We start from the raw sequence: 21,605 nt of genomic DNA on the forward strand, positions 1-21,605 counted from the left end.
AAATGGCCGTGGGACGGCTCCCCGTGGCCGGGAGAGAAAAGCAGCTGTAGAGGCATCTTATTAACGAGCAAATCAGCATTAGAATCGGGGAGAACACAGCGCAGCTGTGGCCTACGGGACATGGCTGGGGTTTATGGTCGGAGTGAATGGCCACAGCCATCCTCAAAGCAAACCCCGGGCCTGTGCGAGAATATGTGTTAAAACAGTCTTCGGAAACCCATCTCAATTGAAAATGCAAAGTTGGGAATACCCCACCTATTTCTTCACCTGTGTGTGTGCGGGTCCACAGGACGTGAGGAAATCCAAGGATGCACAGCCTACAAACTACCAGTAAACGCGCTAATATCGGTAATTAAGCCTAAAATAAACACAACCAACTCAAACCATCCAACAACAAATTAGACGCACATGTAGATGTATACCAGACAATAAAATGTACACTATCAGCCAAAATGTATATTTGACTTAAGACTAAAGCATCCGATTTGATAGGGCCAATATCCGTTTAAAATCGTTTTTATTTGTTTTAGTTTACAGTTTTTCACTACTATTGCAAATTCCTTGACCAAGACTTGTCTGCATACTTCTTGGCGATTCAGAAAATGAACGGGGACCCCATGCAACTCTGTCACTTCAAAACAATAAAACCAAGGCGTTAGTTAATATGCTTGAAACATTTTAAGCACGTTGTGGAATATTGCATTGGATTTACGCACCTTCGTCAAACACCTCCAGACAAGACCACTCGAGGTTCAAAGTTTATATCAATTCATAGTTCACAATTATTGAACAAGCGAATTACAAGAAAATGGCAGGCAATACTTTTTGTAATAATTGCGAAATATAAACATAAAATATTGTGAACTCAAAACATTAAATCAGATTACTTAATCCTTTTTCTTTATTTCAATCATTGAAACACCCCATCAAGTAGTCAAGCATGTTGACATTTACAGACAGCCTCATTTTGTGGTGCACCAGTTGAGATCAGATGTGATAAAAGCCTTAGCCTGTCCAAAACCTTATCTGTAAGTTGTTGGTGAAGTTTTTAAACACAGCGAAACTATTGATGAATACACTCATGCTTTCAATTAACAGGTTATGGGTGTTTGGAGTTTCCAAAGTTAAACATAATTTACAAAGAAAATGATAGTAAGGGCACTATTTACTTCTCTATTTTCTAATTGTCTTTTTATCTTGATTGAGTGGAGAGTGTGTGACTGGGTAATGGTGTTGATGATGGATTGAGTCCACTCACACACTAATCTAATGTTTCCTCGTAGCGTTTGCCTCATCAGCAAGTGATCCAATTACACCCAAGAGTTAAGAGACTACACACTGTGTATAGCCTGACTGTACTGTACTGTGGAGGTTTGGCCTGTAATCATTGTTAATAGTAAATACCATAACGTTTTGAGGTACTCCTGGACTGAACTGGAACACTCCACAGTGATGAGGATTACTGCAGGTACAGTAGGTGTTTCATTGTGTGGAGTGTATCAGAAAAAAAACAGTTCACTGTGAGGAGAGAGGGGTGGGGTTCTTGTTTAGGTCCTGTCCCCCACTTTCAGTACTGTTAAGATGAACTGTTCCTGTAGGATCTCTCTGTCCAGGTTTCTCCCTGTAGAGGTGAGGGGGGATACAAAGGATGCCTTGGTCAGGCTTTATTGAGTAAAGCATTGAATGCATTAACACACACACGCACAAACACAGCTGACCTATGAAGACGAGGCGGTTGACCCTAGGCTCCTCCCCCCACACCTGTGGAGTCTCATCCAGCTCGTAGAGTTCATGGACCCCCTGCAACATCACCCGTTTGGCTTTACCTGCGATGGACACAATCCCCTAGGATAGCCAACACACACACGAGCACACTATCATTCAGACTGAGACATACCTACAGTGTCCAGAAATCAATACACACAAAGGACTGAAACTTGAAATCTGCTGTCATATGAAATGTTTGTCCAATAACATCTCCCATTTACATCAATGAATGCATGGAGGGCGTACTGCAAATACATGTACGCACTGCATTACCACAGGGATGCCTATTGAAAACCACTGACAGAGGATAAACTATGTGTTTCACCTTCAAGCGAATGACAATCATGGGAAGTCCAGCTTGGTTCTTGAATGCTTTCTCCCACAGAAGATCCTGGAAAGAAGCAATCTTTTGTAAAAAGGAATGTTTCTGATGTGAAAAGACGAGGTTTCTTTTATGGACCTTATAGTCTTCATGAGAATAACCCATTTAAAAACAATGATAGAGATGTGTCTCCATCTCCTGATGAAGCAGGGATTTTAGATGGCACGTCAAACTCACGTTGGCAGAAAAGAAACGTCGATTGTAATGAACATGCTGAATAACAGTGTTAATGTGTATGCTAACCTGGATGAAGACATTCAAAACATCCTCTGAGAGACTCCCAGCTACTTCAAATGTCACTGTCAGAATACTCTGGAGAGGAAAAACCCGTATAGCACAGGGTTAATATTGTTGAAGTGTAAAAGCAATTCAATGTAAACTAGCTATTGTGCTTGAAATGATTGCTCTGAAACTGACTTATTTTATGATTGAAATCAAACTTATTTGAAAAACAAAATCTTTGCATGCATATTGCTAAATGAAATAAAAATGCTTTGATTAATATCAATACAAACTGTTTCAGGAAAGGAACCAGCATATTGTTAACCATTCAACCCAATGCCATTGTCACACCACATTTGAAGTGCTACCGATGACTGTCAATGAACGCGTCAAAAAGCTCAACTCTATCGAACACCGTAAACCAGCTGACACCCTTCTTTACCCTCCCTCCCTCCCTCCCTCCGCTGTATACTTCCTTACAGCATAACAAGGGCACTTTGCAGACATTTAGGGCATTGTGTGGAAGTGGTAAGGTTACACACTTCCTTTTTTATTTGGTATAACAACAGAAAAACAGCGCTCTTATTAGCATGAAAAGAGCAACTTGGGGGGGGGGGGTTGGACCTACGGGGGAAGAAGGGGGATAACAAGGGCGGTTCAGCTTCATGCGGGAAAGGAGACCTGGCTAAACCAGATTACAATGCAGCCATTAACCCCCCCGTGAGGTGCAAACATGACTGAAAAGTGAAGACCAATGCCAAACCAAGCCGGTCTCATTCTACTCATGAGCAGCCAACCCCAGTGTTTCCCCTAGTGATCCCCTTTTGGGTCACAGACTAAAAATGTATCCTGGTTTACCAATGGGCTCACGAGTGGCACAGTGGTCTGAGGCACTGCATCTCAGTGCAAGAGGAACCACTACAGTACCTGGTTCGAATCAAGGCTGTATCACATCCTGCCGTGATTGGGAGTCCCATAGGGCGACGCACAATTGGCCCAGCGTCATCCGGGTTTGGCCGGGGTAGGCGGTCATGGTAAATAAGAATTTGTTCTCAACTGACTTTCCTAGTTAAATAAAGGTTAAATAAAAAAGTCGACTTCAAAAGATATAAATGGGCCTCAGCACAAAAACAGTAGGGTAGGGACTTTTCACTAGTGTGTCATCCCCTGAAGGCATTAGGGACCCCACTCTGCCCCAGGACTGTCTCCTAGCTCACTACATACACAGCAAGTCGATTCCATTATAATATAATAGTGAACAGAAATTCAATAAATAAAGAAGAAAAATCACCCATTATTTTCTACTTTTCACCCACTGAATTAAAATATAATTGACCCCAACCCTGTGGTTGTTGATTACACAACGATTTTATTTATTTATTTATTTTATTTGACCTTTATTTAACTAGGCAAGTCAGTTAAGAACAAATTCTTATTTTCAATGACGGCCTAGGAACAGTGTGTTAACTGCCTGTTCAGGGGCAGAACGACAGATTTGTACCTTGTCAGCTCGGGGATTTGAACTTGCAACCATCCGGTTGCTAGCCCAACACTCTAACCACTAGGCTACCCTGCCACCCCTCATTCCTTTTCTATAAAACGCCTGATTGTGGGCAGCCGATCAAAAAAACGAGACCAAAAACATATTGTTCAAGATACGGATAGAGCAGACATAAGCTTCCGGTTACTAGACCAACACTCTAACCACTAGGCTACCCTGCCGCCCCTTACCTTATCCAGATGTGGTCTTGTTGTTTTCACAAGCTGTAGCTTTTCTACCAAGCTGTGAGATAAAGAACAAACAGGTTTGAAGTTTTTCTGCAGTATCTTTGATTACATGACAACTAACCATGCAGACACATGGCTTATTCTACAATCTGGAAGCATCTACCTGTGAAATGAATATGGTATTCCTAGAGGTTGTCAACCATTCTGTGGTTTTATATGTCTACGTGAAGAAAGGTATTTTCCGATGTCAAGGCGTACAGCAATGAAACGTTGTAGTGTCCACACTTACAAAATAGGTTGTATACATTATTGGTTTGTGTTTATGTGTGTTGGGGCATTTGAAGAGAGAGGAGATCGGCTGTAAACTCTGGAAACCCATGCCCCCGATGCCATCTCGTTGTTCCTCCACCTAGCCCCCTTGACCCCTCAAGGAGGACAAACAATGTCGAGCAGCTTTAGCCCGCTCTGCTGCTAGTGCCACACGTGGACCGGTGGGGGGTCACTTCAAACAGCCAGCGTATGCTCGGGGGGGGGGGGTCAGGGAGGGGAGGAAGGCAGAGGAAAGGGGCTGTGTACTTAGATGACTCTCCTCAGGGATCATTACACACACACACACACACCTCTAATCCTCTGCAGCTGGACGGGAGGAGAGAAAACATCAGTGACTCCATTCGTGTGAAGAGATTTACCACCAGTGACTCCATTCATGTGAAGAGAAGTTTACCACCAATGACTCCATTCATGTGAAGAGAGGTTTACCACCAATGACTCCATTCATGTGAAGAGAGGTTTACCACCAATGACTCCATTCATGTGAAGAGAGGTTTACCACCAGTGACTCCATTCATGTGAAGAGAAGTTTACCACCAATGACTCCATTCATGTGAAGAGAGGTTTACCACCAATGACTCCATTCGTGTGAAGAGAGGTTACCACCAATGACTCCATTCGTGTGAAGAGAGGTTTACCACCAATGACTCCATTCATGTGAAGAGAGGTTTACCACCAGTGACTCCATTCATGTGAAGAGAAGTTTACCACCAATGACTCCATTCATGTGAAGACAGGTTTACCACCAATGACTCCATTCGTGTGAAGAGAGGTTTACCACCAATGACTCCATTCGTGTGAAGAGAGGTTTACCACCAATGACTCCATTCATGTGAAGAGAGGTTTACCACCAGTGACTCCATTCGTGTGAAGAGGTTTACCACCAATGACTCCATTCGTGTGAAGAGAGGTTTACCACCAATGACTCCATTCATGTGAAGAGAGGTTTACCACCAATGACTCCATTCATGTGAAGAGAGGTTTACCACCAATGACTCCATTCATGTGAAGAGAGGTTTACCACCAGTGACTCCATTCATGTGAAGAGAGGTTTACCACCAATGACTCCATTCGTGTGAAGAGAGGTTTACCACCAATGACTCCATTCATGTGAAGAGAGGTTTACCACCAATGACTCCATTCATGTGAAGAGAGGTTTACCACCAGTGACTCCATTCATGTGTTGGAGCTTTTACTGCTGTTTTACTGTGGTAACAATGAGGAACCCCCCATGGTCCTACAATTCACCAACCCCTCTATAGCCTGGGCCCTTCATTACAGGGAAACATGGTCAACAACAGCAACTCTGTACAGGCTGCAGCACTGCCATGGTTAGAAGGGTAACATCTATAAATATTCACTGCTCATAACTACTGTCCCCTAAGAAACCTTTTCGGAGTAGAGAGTGGTTTTGAATGGGGTTGAGAGTGGTTTAGAATGGGGTTGAGAGTGGTTTAGAATGGGGTTGAGAGTGGTTTAGAACGGGGTTGAGAGTGGTTTAGAACGGGGTTGAGAGTGGTTTAGAACGGGGTTGAGAGTGGTTTAGAACAGGGTTGTGAGTGGTTTAGAACGGGGTTGAGAGTGGTTTAGAACAGGGTTGAGAGTGGTTTAGAACGGGGTTGAGAGTGGTTTAGAACGGGGTTGAGAGGGTTTAGAACGGGGTTGAGAGGGCTTTAGAACGGGGTTGAGAGTGCTATTGATTCAAAGCCACACTGTACTGAAGACACTTACTTAACTCCATCCTTGTTGTCAAAGGAATGCAGATCCAGAACTTGAGATAAGTCCACCCTAGAGAAACAAGTAAGATAAACAGGTCAACAAGTAAAACATGGCTAATTTCTGGTTTCATTATAACACTGTGGGTCAACTTAGAGGTGCAACTACGCTTAAATTTTAACATACAATTGTAATGAAAGCATCAATGTTGATGTCACAATACCACTGGACTGGATAGGACTCATCTGTTTTGTTATTAACCATTTAATGGGGCAATCTGCGACTTATACCTCCATTTGTTATTGTTTTAACCGCAGATTGCCCCTTTAATATCCAGTCCACAGAGAACCATTGACACATGGAGGACAGGAGTTGTGGGAATGTTGTTCTGGTTAGCCCCCTATCTGTTTTGGGCTTTCATGTTCTCTGTAGTATCTCTGGGGTGCAGAGTGGATCTGAGAGAGAGACATCCTGCCTTTGATACATGCAGAGCAGCACTGATTTCATTACCCAGCCAGCACCTACTTGTGTCTTATAACTCACAGACACAGAATGGGTGGTGCCTGGTTGGGCGTCAGAGGGGTCAGAGAGCAAGGGTTTGTGGGTAACGGGAAACCCTAGGATTGGGGGTTGTGTCTGTGTAGGGGGGGCTCAAATACAAGTCATGGCTGATAGGTTTCATCTGTTTTACAAGAACAAAGCTGGAAAAACATGCAAAGGGATAAGTTTGTGTGTGAGAGAGTTTTATGTGTTAAAAATAGTCCTAGTAAAACCCCTGTGACATGAAGCAGGGCTGTGTCTCCATGTCGGGTTATGGCTCCAGGTCAGAGTAGGGCTACAGTAGACAATCACCATCCAATGTTCATATAGGCCAAATGAACCAACCCACCTTGACTTCTGACATTCCAGAATCTTGACCAGACCATTTATAGACCTTTAGAGGGAAGATGTTTATGATGACGTTACATACATTTACATAAGGGAATCACACATCTGATCTGAACTATCAAAAAGCACAACTACAAATGGAAACAGATCCTCACTTGAATATTCTTTCAAACAGAACAGTGTATTAGTAAAAAGCTCTGTAAAAAGAGACTAGTGGTCACCTGACGGTGTCTCTGAGGTGGTTGAGCTCTTCTCCATTCACCAGGTCAGTCTTATTGATGATGGTAAGGTCTGCCAGGGCGATCTGCCTGCACATACAACAGTAGAACCAATATAGTAACCTTTACAAAGCTGTATGGTGTTCCACTGGTGTTCCCAAGCCCTCCTGAGGTATGTGTGTGTGTGTGTGTGTGTGTGTGTGTGTGTGTGTGTGTGTGTGTGTGTGTGTGTGTGTGTGTGTGTGTGTGTGTGTGTGTGTGTGTGTGTGTGTGTGTGTGTGTGTGTGTGGCATTGTAAAGGACGTGCCACATTCAAATGGGACCCCTATTATGTTGGAGAGGAAAACAGCAGTAGAAACAGAGAGCAGTGTATAGACATTCCTCTCTGTAGGATCACCAACACCACCAGAGGACTGATGGGACAGCAGGAAAGGGGTGAGAAAACTAAAAGACCCAAACCTTTATGGAATTTAAAAACTGTCAAAAAACGGTGTGTATAAGACATGTTTCCTTCCTGTACTGAGACAGACAGACATAGCATACCTAGCTGTGTGTATAAAACATGTTTCCTTCCTGTACTGAGACAGACAGACATAGCATACCTAGCTGTGTGTATAAAACATGTTTCCTTCCTGTACTGAGACAGACAGACATAGCATACCTAGCTGTGTGTATAAAACATGCTTCCTTCCTGTACTGAGACAGACAGACATAGCATACCTAGCTGTGTGTATAAAACATGTTTCCTTCCTGTACTGAGACAGACAGACATAGCATACCTAGCTGTGTGTATAAAACATGTTTCCTTCCTGTACTGAGACAGACAGACATAGCATACCTAGCTGTGTGTATAAAACATGTTTCCTTCCTGTACTGAGACAGACAGACATAGCATACCTAGCTGTGTGTATAAAACATGTTTCCTTCCTGTACTGAGACAGACAGACATAGCATACCTAGCTGTGTGTATAAAACATGTTTCCTTCCTGTACTGAGACAGACAGACATAGCATACCTAGCTGTGTGTATAAAACATGTTTCCTTCCTGTACTGAGACAGACAGACATAGCATACCTAGCTGTGTGTATAAAACATGTTTCCTTCCTGTACTGAGACAGACAGACATAGCATACCTAGCTGTGTATAAAACATGTTTCCTTCCTGTACTGAGACAGACAGACATAGCATACCTAGCTGTGTGTATAAAACATGTTTCCTTCCTGTACTGAGACAGACAGACATAGCATACCTAGCTGTGTGTATAAAACATGTTTCCTTCCTGTACTGAGACAGACAGACATAGCATACCTAGCTGTGTGTATAAAACATGTTTCCTTCCTGTACTGAGACAGACAGACATAGCATACCTAGCTGTGTGTATAAAACATGTTTCCTTCCTGTACTGAGACAGACAGACATAGCATACCTAGCTGTGTGTATAAAACATGTTTCCTTCCTGTACTGAGACAGACAGACATAGCATACCTAGCTGTGTGTATAAAACATGTTTCCTTCCTGTACTGAGACAGACAGACATAGCATACATTCCTGTACCCTAGCTGTGTGTATAAAACATGTTTCCTTCCTGTACTGTGACAGATAGACATAGCATACCTAGCTGTGTGTACAGACAGACATAGCATACCTAGCTGTGTGTATAAAACATGTTTCCTTCCTGTACTGAGACAGACAGACATAGCATACCTAGCTGTGTGTATAAAACGTGTTTCCTTCCTGTACTGAGACAGACAGACATAGCATACCTAGCTGTGTGTATAAAACGTGTTTCCTTCCTGTACTGAGACAGACAGACATAGCATACCTAGCTGTGTGTATAAAACGTGTTTCCTTCCTGTACTGAGACAGACAGACATAGCATACCTAGCTGTGTGTATAAAACATGTTTCCTTCCTGTACTGAGACAGACAGACATAGCATACCTAGCTGTGTGTATAAAACGTGTTTCCTTCCTGTACTGAGACAGACAGACATAGCATACCTAGCTGCTTCATTGACCAGTCCCTCTGGTTTCTCTTCTGTCAGATGCTGCAGGAAGATAATTCATTAACCAAAGTTAGAGAGACCAATTTTCTGTTCTGACAAGTCACTATCCTCCAGTCCACTGACGCAAAAGAAAGTCTAAGCTAGTTTTCACCTTTAACTGTATTTCAAACTTGATTCATGGACCAAATGGACCAAAACTGACACAAAAAATGACATCCCCAAAATGAAGAGAAGAACATGAACGACCCTCATCAATCCAACCTGTGATACAAGAAATCACCTGCTGAAACCAGGAGATAAATCAGATTCATTTTCTATTTGTGTCCTGCCCCTGCAACGGGGATGGAGACAGCGCTGGTTTCATCTCCTGAGTGAAATATGTAATAACATAGGGACTAGGGATCGTAACCTCTTCTCCTGACCCCTAAACATCAACCTGTCAGTGGATGTCCCTCAGCTCTGGCCGAGCGAGTGATGGAAATCAAAAACTAAACACAATGACCACCACTATTAAATCACCTTCCTACATCACCATACCCCTGAGCCCGGGGCCCGATGGTGAGTGAGAGGCCTGGGACTTGAGTTCTCATCTGTCCCCAGTCAGAAGAGTATTTCAGGAGCAGAGGAGTGGAGAAAGGGGGGTTAGGGGGTGTGACAGTCCCATTAGAGTGATCTGCTCTGATATCAATTACCCCTTCAGTTTCAATCATCCTCTCTCTCGCTCCTCTTCCCCCTCTTCCTCTTTGTGAAGGCCGAGGTGGCACCTAGGCCGTGAACGTGTTGACTGGCCAAGCACGACACCCTCAGATTACAGCCTATTATCCAGGTGTCATTTGACCTGCTCCTCTTCAAAGTGTTTAAAGGCTTTGAGTTTGGGAGGGTGGTGTGTGTGTTTGGGAGGGTGGTGTGTGTGTGTGTGTGTGTGTGTGTGTGTGTGTGTGTGTGTGTGTGTGTGTGTGTGTGTGTGTGTGTGTGTGTGTGTGTGTGTGTGTGTGTGTGTGTAAGGTTTTGTAACTTTCTATAGCCTCTACAACTTGCGGACAAGACAAGATTGTTTGACAGATTCTGAGGATTGTTATGTGATGTCAACTTTTTCATTCAAAACAACTGGGAATCTCTGAATCCGGCTGGGAGAAACAGTTTTAAACAGTCCTCCAACTTGGAATTCCAAGTCAGAAACTCTGGCATCTTACTCAAGCTCGGACTTTCCGACCAGAAGAACACAGACGTCATGATTTAACCTCATCTTTTCCAGAGTTCCCAGTTGTCTTGAAAGCCCAATTTCTTTCAGGAGAATGTAGAGTAAATTTAGACAAATTAACCCGGACTCAGCCATGTCTGAATGAGCTTTTACCTGCATTGCGTATTTAGCATCAATGACTGTGACAATACCTGTAAACAAAATCAGAAAAGACAATAAGAGGGCGTGCACACACTACTCAATGAACTCTGACCCAACAGCCCTTTGGTATTTGGTCCAGCTTGTGTGTTCAACTCACTTTCTATGTCCACTTGTGCTCCCCCACCCCTCAATGAACACCACATGGAATACACACCGACAGCCCCTAAACACACCAATTGTTACACACACATTTAGCACAAAATAGATTGTTTTACCGTCTAGATAGATGTCACTCCCTAGTTCTGCGTCAACCCAGAACATGGAAGCCACAGCACCTGAGAGGGTGAATTAGAGAGATATTTAGATTGCATACTGCAACATTAAAGAAGTATTAAGAACATTACTGAAGTAAAACAACAGTATCAGGAGACATTTACTAACCATTACAGTTTGCCTCTACCCCAAGCACAGCCACATTCATCCTGCTAGAACTCAGTGGACCAGATAAAACTAATTTGAGCAGCTTTCAATTGTTTTTTCTCCCCATAGGTACATTTAGATTGCTTCCAGGCATTTCCATTTCTCCACGGGGGAAGTTATTCCAGTGCCATGTCACCGTAGCAGGCCTACCTTGTTCACATAATGCACTTTTGTCAAACCGTCAGGCGGGAATAAGAAAGCATGGTAAATATTTGATAGGAGAGTAATGAAAACACTGTTTGTGAGTGGCATCCCACGCACCACCCGTCCAGCCTCTTCCTCAATAGGAGGTGCCAGCCCCCTGGGACCTCTCTGAATGACAGGCCTGTCTGGGCCAATGACAGCCCTGTCTCAATCAATAACCAGCCTGTCTCAGCCAATGACAGAGTGGAGGGGTGAGGAGAGTCCCGGTCGGAGCGTGCTCTGTCAGTCCCATGTGTGGATCAGTGGTATGTAGCTGGCTGTGTCTCTGGACCACTGACACCTGTCACTTATTGACACACTCCAGTGGTCACAGGGCTCGCCCCGTAATGGCCTCCTATTGATTTCCTTTCCCCCCCTGGCTAAACGTTTGTGGCCTGATGGCTTCCCTGTCATGATGGGAATAGGCTGTTCAGATATCACCCCCTTGCCGCACCCCAATAATCCCAATAGTCTTATTGGTCTTAAGTAAGAAGAAGCTCAACTAGCTGGACTGTTCTAGAAGTGGACATCTGGAGTCAAAGTAAGGCCAACAACACAAAGCTTTGGTTGAGCATGCTGGAACTGTGAGGTCAAGAATAGTATTGACTGTCGACACAAAATACGAGGGCATCTATTTGCATAGCAGACAGAATAGCACTCAGGCTTCAAGAATCATCCCGATGAAGTGAAATGCCATTTAAATACATTACACTTTCTGTCGAAACTTGCCTGTGTATACTTGTGAACCTGTTGTTGCTATAATGTACAGCTGTATTCTAACCAAATAAAAAGTAAAACAGATTTGAGTTGACAGAGAGTGAAGCGTTCTTTAAGAACAGCGATTGTAAAACTGGGGTTTGCAAGTCGCAGGAGGTTTTGAATTGGTCGCAGGAGGTTTTTGATGGGATTAAAAATACTCCAGTCTGAACCTAAACTACTAAAACCAGGTAGAAAGTGTTTGGAAATGATGATGAACCTATATATATATTTTTTTAAATAATTTAACCTTTTTCTTTAATCACAGTATCTTCAATAACTTCCAGGTCGCAGTTGTAAATGAGAACTTGTTCTCAACTAGCTTACCTGGTTAAATAAAGGTTAAATAAAAAATACATAGATTAAATAGAGCTATTAGCAGAGCTATTTAGAGGAATTGGTTGATTTTGTGGTCTCACACCAGTGAGCTTAACATTCCTCATCAATGGTCAGGTCGCAGTTGTAAATGAGAACTTGTTCTCAACTACCCTACCTGGTTAAATAAAGGTGAAATAAAATAAAAAATAATATTGGCAAAATGGAATATTAACAATTGAAAAGGTGGGTATGTTGTTCTCTTGTCAAATTGCTACATTTACTATAAATATTGGCAGGTGGCATTTTTTTTCACAATGCAAATATTGGGTAGATATTCACAGTTTACTTTAATTCAACTGATTTTATTTGGCTTTGCACGACGTGCGTAACTTACCTGGATCTGCAAGTCCTGTCGTTTCTAGAAGAATATAGTCAAACTTTCCTTTCTTCTGCATGAGATTTTCTATGGCTTTCAGGCCATTGTCTCTAGAGGAGGGAATTATTGATTAGGAATGGTAGGTATTGTCAATTCACATCAGGGAATGATGTCCATCCAGATTTTAAACCTAATGCAATGAAAGGGTATATATTATCTAAGACCAAATGGCAGTCTTTCAACCAGCTGAATGAATGGGTATAATTTAGATGTCCACCTAAATAGATATACCCAAACATAGTTATTTTTCATGAGTTGGTCATAAACAATAACTGGTAATGTTGCATAGTTTAAGAAATGTCTGGAACTCACCTTTCTGGTAAAAAAAGACTTAGAAATTGCTGAGGTGTACTCACTTTTTAGGACACAAGCTGAAGTATATAGTACACATTTAATGAAAATGCATGTATGAAAAATCATATTTTTATTTCCTATTCAATAAAAGTGGGGCAATAGGATGTGAAATGACTATAACTACAGGTGTGAAATTACTATACCAATGGGTGTGAAATGACTATAACTACAGGTGTGAAATGACTATAACTACTTACTATGAGATTTCACATTTCTTAACTATAAAATACATTTGTTCATACTTAGTGACAGTAAAATATTCGTAAAACATTTCCTGGATAGGCAATATGGGGAACTTAACATCGAAGTTAAACATACATACTTGACAGAGCAGCAGAGGCAGCCGTTCCTAAGCTCCAGCCATTCCTCATACAGCTCTCCTGCCTGGCTCACAGCTAGAGACTTCTCCAGAGCACTACCTACAGGACAGATGAGGGACAACAATCATTATCAGAGCAGTACACATCTGGGTGTTCTGCTGACTGGACTCGCAAATTTTATGCAAAAAATGTGTTATATTGCTTTTAGTGAGCATTTCTCCTTTGCCAAGATCTTCCATCCACTTGACAGGTGTGGCATATCAATAAGCTGATTAAACAGCATGATCATTACACAGGTGCACCTTGTGCGGGGGACAATACAATTCCGGGTTCAACTGTACCGGGCAGATGGCGTCGTGTGGGCGAGCGGTTTGTTGATGTCAATTTTGTGAACAAGGTGCCCCATGGTGGTGGTGGGGTTATGGTATGGGCAGGAATAAGCTACCGAAAACAAACACAGAGATACAATAATGAGATCTTGAGGCCCATTGTCATGCTATTCATCCGCCGTTATCACCTCATGTTTCAGCATGATAATGCACGGTCCCATGTCGCAAGGATCTGTACACAATTCCTTGATGCTGAAAAATGTCACAGTTCTTCCCTGACCTGCATACTCACCAGACATGTTACCCATTGAGCATGTTTGGGATGCTCTGGATCGACGTGTATGACATCGTGTTCCAGTTCCCGTCAATATCCAGCAACTTCACACAGCCATTGAAGAGGAGTGGGAAAACATTCCACAGACCACAATCAACAGCCTGATCAACTCTATATGAAGGAGATGTGTCGCGCTGTGAGGCAAATGGTGGTCACACCAGATACTGACTGGATTTCTGATCCTCGCCCCTACTTAAAAAAAAGGTATCTGTATTCCCAATCATGTGAAATCCATAGATTAAGGCCTAATGAATTGTAACTCAGTAAAATCTTTACATTTGTTGCATATTGTGTTTATATTTTTGTTCAGTTTTGCATTCACAACACAGATATATTCTAGGCGCTGTAAAGGATCTTGCAGCATCTCAGGGATTCATCGAGGTTTGAACAGAGCTCTTTGCTGATCCCTAGTGCACTTAAAGTAAAGATTCACCTATTTTGAATGTTATATTGTTTTTGTGCATCTCTGAGTGATGTTCTATCAATTCCCTGGCTCATTTCATGTTTATCTGAGCTATTGCAGATCAAGCAGGCAAAGATTTGGCCCGAATTACGTAGCATTGCAATAAAGCCGCTCTCACTACACTAGAAGTTAATTGGAATATGACTAAGATTGTGAAAACGTCTATCATACATGTCAGATTTCAATACTGGCTGATGTCATAACGTGGGAGGCTGTCTTCTCTCCAATGAGCCATCTTTTTTTATTTAACAGAGTGTCTAACACATTTCTCCTATTTGTCTGCCTCTTCAGTCCAGGGTGAATTGCTTGGTGCTGTTGCGAATGTCAGACTCCACTCTGAGGCACATCGATCTGCAGGTTGAACATGGTGAGATTGCTGACTCCTATATTGACAGTGCAGTTTGTTTAGGCGATTTTACAGCTAACTAGCTATTTCACATGCTGATATTGACTTTGGTATCATTGTGTGAAGCTACGTTTGCTAGCTAGCAACCTAACGAACTAACTAGCTAGCCAGCCCATAGAGAGCATTGCAATGTGGGTTTTGTAGTCGACTTGAGCTCGAGAGAAATCCACAACGATTTTAACACATTGCTACCAACCATATTATAACAACAAAATTAAACATTTGTTCCCAAATAATATTGTTCTCACATATTAGTATAACACTGTAAATTATGGCAATGAGTGGTTTTGGGTGCATTTTTCCTTTAACCCTGTGGTACAACCAACAAGAAAGCCTTCACACCATCGAATACAATGTCGTTACAAAACAGCTGTAATGAAGCAACAAATCATTTTGTACCTTTATGAAAAAATAGAGATAGTGCAACCTATATAGACCACAGAAATGAACATACCTTCTCCAAATTCATTGAGTATGACAGCGATTCTCTTATTGTGTTGCTCAGTTAAAATGTAGTTCAACAGTGTCGTCTTCCCAGCACCTATATGGGTTATAAATTAACTGTTAGTCTGCAGAAGAGGAATGATTTCTATTAATAGCACACTGTAATTACTATAGATTTCTATCCCAGTTGTCAGTCACTAACCCTGACCAATGGGGAGCTACTGGGTGGTCAGGCTTTTGTTCCAGCCCAACAATAACACATCTGATTCAACTAGGGCCTAATCAACGTATTTGTGAGCTAGCTGAACCAGGTGTTTAAGTGCTAGGCTTGAACAAAACCATGCACATTACGGATCTCTCGATGACCACTACCTTCAAGCATTTTCTGGCAACACAGCAGTATACATGGGGGAGGGAACTAGACTTAACCACCAGTCATACCGAGGTAGCCTGTGATGATGGTCACAGGTATCTGCTCGCCAGGTGAGAGAGGATTTCCTGCGATGGGGACCAACTCTGGGCAGTCATCATCCTCGTCCATTAAAACCTCATCCATGGCTGTTATGTGTTCGAACAGTACAATCTGTAAATCTGTATTGTATTGATAGCGTTATAACGTTAGCTTGCCTATCATATAGTTAATATAAACGTTAACATTCAATTTCAATCACGTGTGCAGATCTAAATTAGCTCTAACAACCTTAGGTTGAATCTGAAATATATTGGTAAGATTGACAGATGTTATGTGGGACCGTTTCAAACGCATCCAGTGTTGTGAAGTCAGCTAGCTATTTCTAGTGCTAGGCTAGCTAGCTAACCGCTGCTGTCCATTCGTGCACAGGGAAACGCTAGAACACTGTTGAGTTTAAAACTGTCCCATCAATATGACAAGTGTCCGTGTGAAGCAAATCAAGGCGATGAATTACGTTTACCTGGTTTTATCTTTGATTTTATAGATAGACAACTCTTTTCATGCTGATGTTTACGTAATGTGTTCCTTTCAATTTTGTGGTAGCTGTGTGCAACGATATATACAATCCGTCTGAGAAAAGGGATTGCTAGTTAAAGTTTTCCGCAAGACAGACCGATATCTCCGAGACTTAGGTAAAATAAATATTGGTGAACAAATAAGTAGGCCTATGGTCATTTGAAGAGATTACACACTTCGAAATCATTACGACGTATTAACTAAGGATTGTTGCACCATGAACTAACAACGTGCAGCTGCGCTGTCACGTCAACAAATAGTTGTTGTTTTACGGTAGAGGGCGCGCTCACCTAGCTATTCGATGCGGGTAAATTCACTCGCTGGGCCCCAGGCCACTAGATCGTTGGGTAATCATCTCAATGTGCCCCTCCTGCCCATTGACCTCATAGCATATTTTTGGTCATGATAGAAAGGCTAGAGGTTTTGTCAAATTGATGTAAAAAAGTATATTTTTTTGTGCATTTTAGCTAACCCTAACCTTAACTTAATTATCACACACAGACAGTGTGGTGAAGAAGGTGCAACAGCGCCTTTTAAAACTCAAGAGGCTGATTTTTTTTCTTGTCACCTAAAACCATCACAAACTTTTACAGATGCACAATTGAGAGCATCCTGTCGGGTTGCAGCACCGCCTGGTACGGCAACTGCACCGCCCAAAATTGCAGGGCTGCCCTCCAGGACATCTACAGCACCCGATGTCACAGAATGCCAAAAAGGATAATCAAGGACAACAACCACCTGAGCCACTACGTTTTCACCCCGCTACCATCCAGAAGGCGAGACAGGTGCATCAAAACTGTGACCGAGAGACTGAAAAATATATTCTCTCTCAAGGCCGTCAGACTGTTAAACAGCCATCACTAACACAGTGAGGCTGCTGCCTTCATACAGAATTGAAATCATTGGCCACTTTAATAAATTGATCACTAGTCACTTTAATAATGTTTACTTAACTTGCATTATTCATCTCATATGTGTATATACTGTATTTTGTACCATCTATTGCATCTTGCCTATACCGCTCAGTCATTGCTCATCCATATACAGTTCAAGTCTGAAGTTTACATACACCTTAGCCAAATACATTTAAACTCAGTTTTTCACAATTGCTGATATTTATTCCTAGTAAAAGATCCCTGTCTTAGGTCAGTTAGGATCACTACTTTACTTAAAAAATGTGAAATGTCAGAATAATAGTAGAGAGAATGATTTATTTCAGCTTTTATTTTTTTCCATCACATTCCCAGTGGGTCTGAAGTTTACATACACTCAATTAGTATTTAGTAGCATTGCCTTTAAATGGTTTAACTTGGGTCAAATGTTTCAGGTAGCCTTCCACAAGCTTCCCACAATAAGTTGGGTGAATTTTGGCCCATTCCTCCTGACAGAGCTGGTGTAACTGAGTCAGGTTTATAGGCCTCCTTGCTCGCACACGCTTTTTCAGTTCTGCCCACACATTTTCTATAGGATTGAGGTCAGGGCTTTGTGATGGCCACTCCAATACCTTAACTTTGTTGTCCTTAAGCCATTTTGCCACAACTTTGGAAGTATGCTTGGGGCCATTGTCCATTTGGAAGACCCATTTGTGACCAAGCTTTAACTGGTGTTTTGACATGTTGCATAATTTTCCTCACTCATGATGCCATCTATTTTGTGAAGTGCACCAGTCCCTCTTGCAGCAAAGCACCCCCACAACATGATGCTGTCACCCCTGTGCTTCACAGTTGGGATGGTGTTCTTCGTCTTGCAAGCCTCTCCCTTTTTCCTCCAAACATAACGATGGTTATTATGGCCAAACAGTTCTATTTTTGTTTCATCTGACCAGAGGACATTTCTCCAAAAAGTATGATCTTTGTCCCCATGCACAGTTGCAAACCATAGTCTGGATTTTTATGGCAGTTGTGGAGCAGTGGCTTCTTCCTTGCTGAGCGGCCTTTCAGGTTATGTCGATATAGGACTCGTTTTACCGTGGATATAGATACTTTTGTACCCATTTCCTCCAGCATCTTCACAAGGTCATTTGATGTTGTTCTGGGATTGATTTGCACTTTTTGCACCAAAGTACGTTCATCTCTAGGAGACAGAACGCATCTCCTTCCTGAGCGGTATGACGGCTGTGTGGTCCCATGGTGTTTATACTTGCATACTATTGTTTGTACAGATGAACGTGGTACCTTCAGGCATTTGGAAATTGCTCCCAAGGATGAACCAGACTTGTTGAGGTCAATTGTTTTGGTTGATTTCTTTTGATTTTCCCATGATGTCAAGCAACGAGGCACTGAGTTTAAAGGTAGGCCTTGCAATATATCCACAGATACACCTCCAATTGACTCAAATTAAGTCAATTAGCCTATCAGAAGCTTCTAAAGCCATGACATCATTTTCTGGAATTTTCTAAGCTGCTTAATGGCACAGTCAATTTAGTGAATGTAAACTTTTGATCCACTGGAATTGTGATACAGTTAATTATAAATGAAATAATCTGTCTGTAAACAATTTTTGGAAAAATTACTTGTGTCATGTACAAAGTAGATGTCCTAACTGACTTGCCAACACTATAGTTTGTAAACAAGAAAATTGTAGAGTGGTTGAAAAACAAGTTTTAATGACTCCAACCTAAGTGTATGTAAACTTCTGACTTCAACTGTATTCATATGTATATATTCTTATTCCATTCATTTACTTAGATGTGGGTGTAATAGGTAGTTGTTGTGGTATTGTTTGATTACTTGTTAGATATTGCTGCACTGTCAGAAATAGAAGCGCAAGCATTTCACTACACTATCAATACCATCTGCTAACCATGTGTATGTGACCAATAAAATGTTATTTTATTTGTTATGCTGCTACATTATTTCTCCTAACCTGCTGCTTAAGTTCTTCTAACCTAATAAAGCTAATTGGTTATTTGCTTTATGTGTAAATACTGTATTATTGACAAATCTCATCCATATATCTACTGCTGTACCTTTTTCCTGCTTATACTGTATATTGTCAATACAATATACACATCACATATTTATACACATCACATATTTATATTCCAGACTCTAACATTGCTCGTTCAGATATTTCTTAATTTCTTCTTTCTTTTCTTTTATTATTTGTGTGTTATTAATTGTACGGTTAGATATTTACGGTACTGCTGGAGCTAGAAACACCATAATTTCACTGCACTTGCTTTAACATTTGCTAATCTGTGTATGCATCAAATCAACTGTGAATTGATAACCAGTTACAAAAAGTAAAATCTGACAAAATCTGTATCCTTTCTAATAAATACTCATATATTTTGTTTTGCAGTGCAGCACATTCTGTTTTGAATCAAGCTACATTCGTTGTTTGTTGTTGTTCACATATCCTCTCTGATGTACTTCATCCTTGATAGGCTACTTATATATGACCCCATCAAGTGAAGATCATACTCCCGTCAGATCTAAACCACAGGAGGTTGGTGGCACCTTAATTGGGGAGGATGGGCTTGTGGCAATGGTTGGAGCAGAATCAATGCAATGGTATCAAGTATATCAAACACATGGTCACCATTTGCTCCATTCCAGCCATTATTATGAGCCGTCCTCATCTCAGCAGCCTCCACTGATCTAAACCCTTGATGGTGCAGAGCGCATGTTTCTATAAATTACATTTCAAAAGCTGTTAGGACCAGAATAGATCAGAAACACATGGGGTTATGTCAATGTTAGCCGATTAAAATCAACTACACAATTTACAACATAACATAAAAGTATGTTTTTTTTTTTTTTTAACTACTACATTTCAGCACCCAAAGAATAGCCCTCTTTGAAACCTTCCCCATCCCAACCAACCTAATTGCGGTCTATTCTTAGGGTGTTAAGATCAGTATTAAAACAACTTCATTTTATGTGACGTCGGAAGCTCCAGTCCACTAGTTTTAGAACAACTCAGTCGAGGAGTTGAGTTTATTCGGCTATGTCAATTTGTGCATTCCAAAACGTCAATATCTCCCTCCCGATCTCAAACCCTATCTCTCTTACACACACGTCAGACTGCTTATTAAGCAAACCCAAGGGCGTGTCTAGCAGAGAAAGAAAGATATATATATATATAGAGAGAGAGAGAGAGAGAGAGAGAGAGTGTGTGTGCGTGTGATCTCCTCCCACTCCGCGGTGTCTGGCTGGTTGGGGATGGGGAAGGTTTCAAATGCGGAAGTTTCCACCCAGAACGCTGCCACAGCGAAGATGAGGCTTGTGATGACATTTGTGCTCGCAGCGCGGTAGGAGAAGTTACCACTCCGCAGGGAAACTGTAGCTACCACCGCAGAACTGGAGTAAACTGCTCATGTCGTCTTTGGCGAGCGCGGAGCGACGTGCGTTCGCTCTGAAAATCAACAGGTAATGTTCGTCTCTCTCACACACCTTTACGACTTTTCATGATCAGGTTGCTGAACTCCGAGTTCTCATAGGCTACTGATTTGAGCTGTTGTTACGTCAGGGAAAGGCGAGTGGATTCCTATACACGCAGCTACATGCGGACAATTCCATATAACGGAATTACGCTGAGACCTAGATGTTTCTCTTTCAAATGTATACCAAACCAAAACTATTGATTTCAAAGTTTAACAAACCACAGAACTCTATGCGCAAGGAATAATTTTAATCATTTCAATACATCAAAAAATACATTTACAGTAAGAACTGTGCAGATAAAGTTTGCACCTGCACACTTTTTACCTTCGCCCTAGGCTACATATTTTTAATGATTTATTATGTAAATTGTTCAAAGTTGTCATTGTGCTGTATGGTTTGTTAAACTTTGAAATCAGTGTTTTTTTGTTCTGCGTACATTTTAAATCAGAGACTCAGCGTATTTCTGTTACCGAGGAATTGCCCATGTTGTGACTGTAGGGTCCTCTGTCATGGGTGGGTCGCAGTCCTTGAGTTAAATTATGACATTTGCTTTAATAACTCCATAGTTATTTCTTATGAGTAAGGATATTAAACATTGATTTATTTCATTCAATTACCTATCACACATTTAGTTCTAACATCTTTCAAGTAGTGGACTAATATTCATAAAACAAATCCTATTCTATCTATATTAGAGCCTACCTATATTTCCCCCAAAAGACCAATGAACAAGAACAAATATTTTCAGTCTACCGGTAGGCCTACTTACTTCACAAAGAGCTTATTGAGCTGACGCAAACATGCTTTTG

General features: G+C 41.6%; 2 protein-coding genes across 2 annotated transcripts in view; one reads left to right on the forward strand and one right to left on the reverse strand.

Annotated features, from left to right (window-relative positions):
* Positions 1-500: 500 nt before the first annotated feature.
* LOC124017323 (COBW domain-containing protein 1-like) lies at positions 501-16,648 on the reverse strand. The gene is made up of 16 exons (XM_046332578.1): positions 16,353-16,648; positions 15,862-16,011; positions 15,431-15,517; positions 13,447-13,543; positions 12,729-12,820; positions 10,873-10,932; positions 10,610-10,647; positions 9,251-9,297; positions 7,255-7,341; positions 7,035-7,079; positions 6,161-6,217; positions 4,103-4,154; positions 2,393-2,461; positions 2,093-2,158; positions 1,719-1,845; positions 501-1,621 (listed from the first exon to the last, which is right to left on the reverse strand). Exons 2-16 carry the CDS (start codon positions 15,974-15,976, stop codon positions 1,548-1,550), a joined length of 1,113 nt encoding a protein of 370 aa, XP_046188534.1. The 5' UTR covers positions 15,977-16,011; positions 16,353-16,648; the 3' UTR covers positions 501-1,547.
* Positions 16,649-20,581: 3,933 nt separating this feature from the next.
* LOC124017321 (dedicator of cytokinesis protein 8-like) overlaps positions 20,582-21,605 on the forward strand; it is a gene marked incomplete at its 3' end in the record, with an annotated part of 42,933 nt that continues 41,909 nt past the window's right edge. Inside the window, exon 1 of the mRNA XM_046332576.1 lies at positions 20,582-20,781. Coding sequence (XP_046188532.1) covers positions 20,729-20,781 — 53 coding nt within the window. The remainder of the gene's footprint in view (positions 20,782-21,605) is intronic.

Source organism: Oncorhynchus gorbuscha, unplaced genomic scaffold (assembly GCF_021184085.1).
Source record: "Oncorhynchus gorbuscha isolate QuinsamMale2020 ecotype Even-year unplaced genomic scaffold, OgorEven_v1.0 Un_scaffold_18:::fragment_2:::debris, whole genome shotgun sequence".
NCBI classification, from domain to species: Eukaryota; Metazoa; Chordata; class Actinopteri; order Salmoniformes; family Salmonidae; genus Oncorhynchus; species Oncorhynchus gorbuscha.

Bases quoted from the DNA above. Each gene is read 5' to 3' on its own strand.
- LOC124017323 (XM_046332578.1), bottom strand. From the start codon at position 15,976: ATGGATGAGGTTTTAATGGACGAGGATGATGACTGCCCAGAGTTGGTC. The intron at 12,821-13,446 runs GTATGTATGTTT...TCCCTCCTCTAG, and splicing joins TGCCTCTGCTGCTCTGTCAA to AGACAATGGCCTGAAAGCCA. The intron at 4,155-6,160 runs GTAAGTGTCTTC...TTTATCTCACAG, and splicing joins GACAACAAGGATGGAGTTAA to CTTGGTAGAAAAGCTACAGC.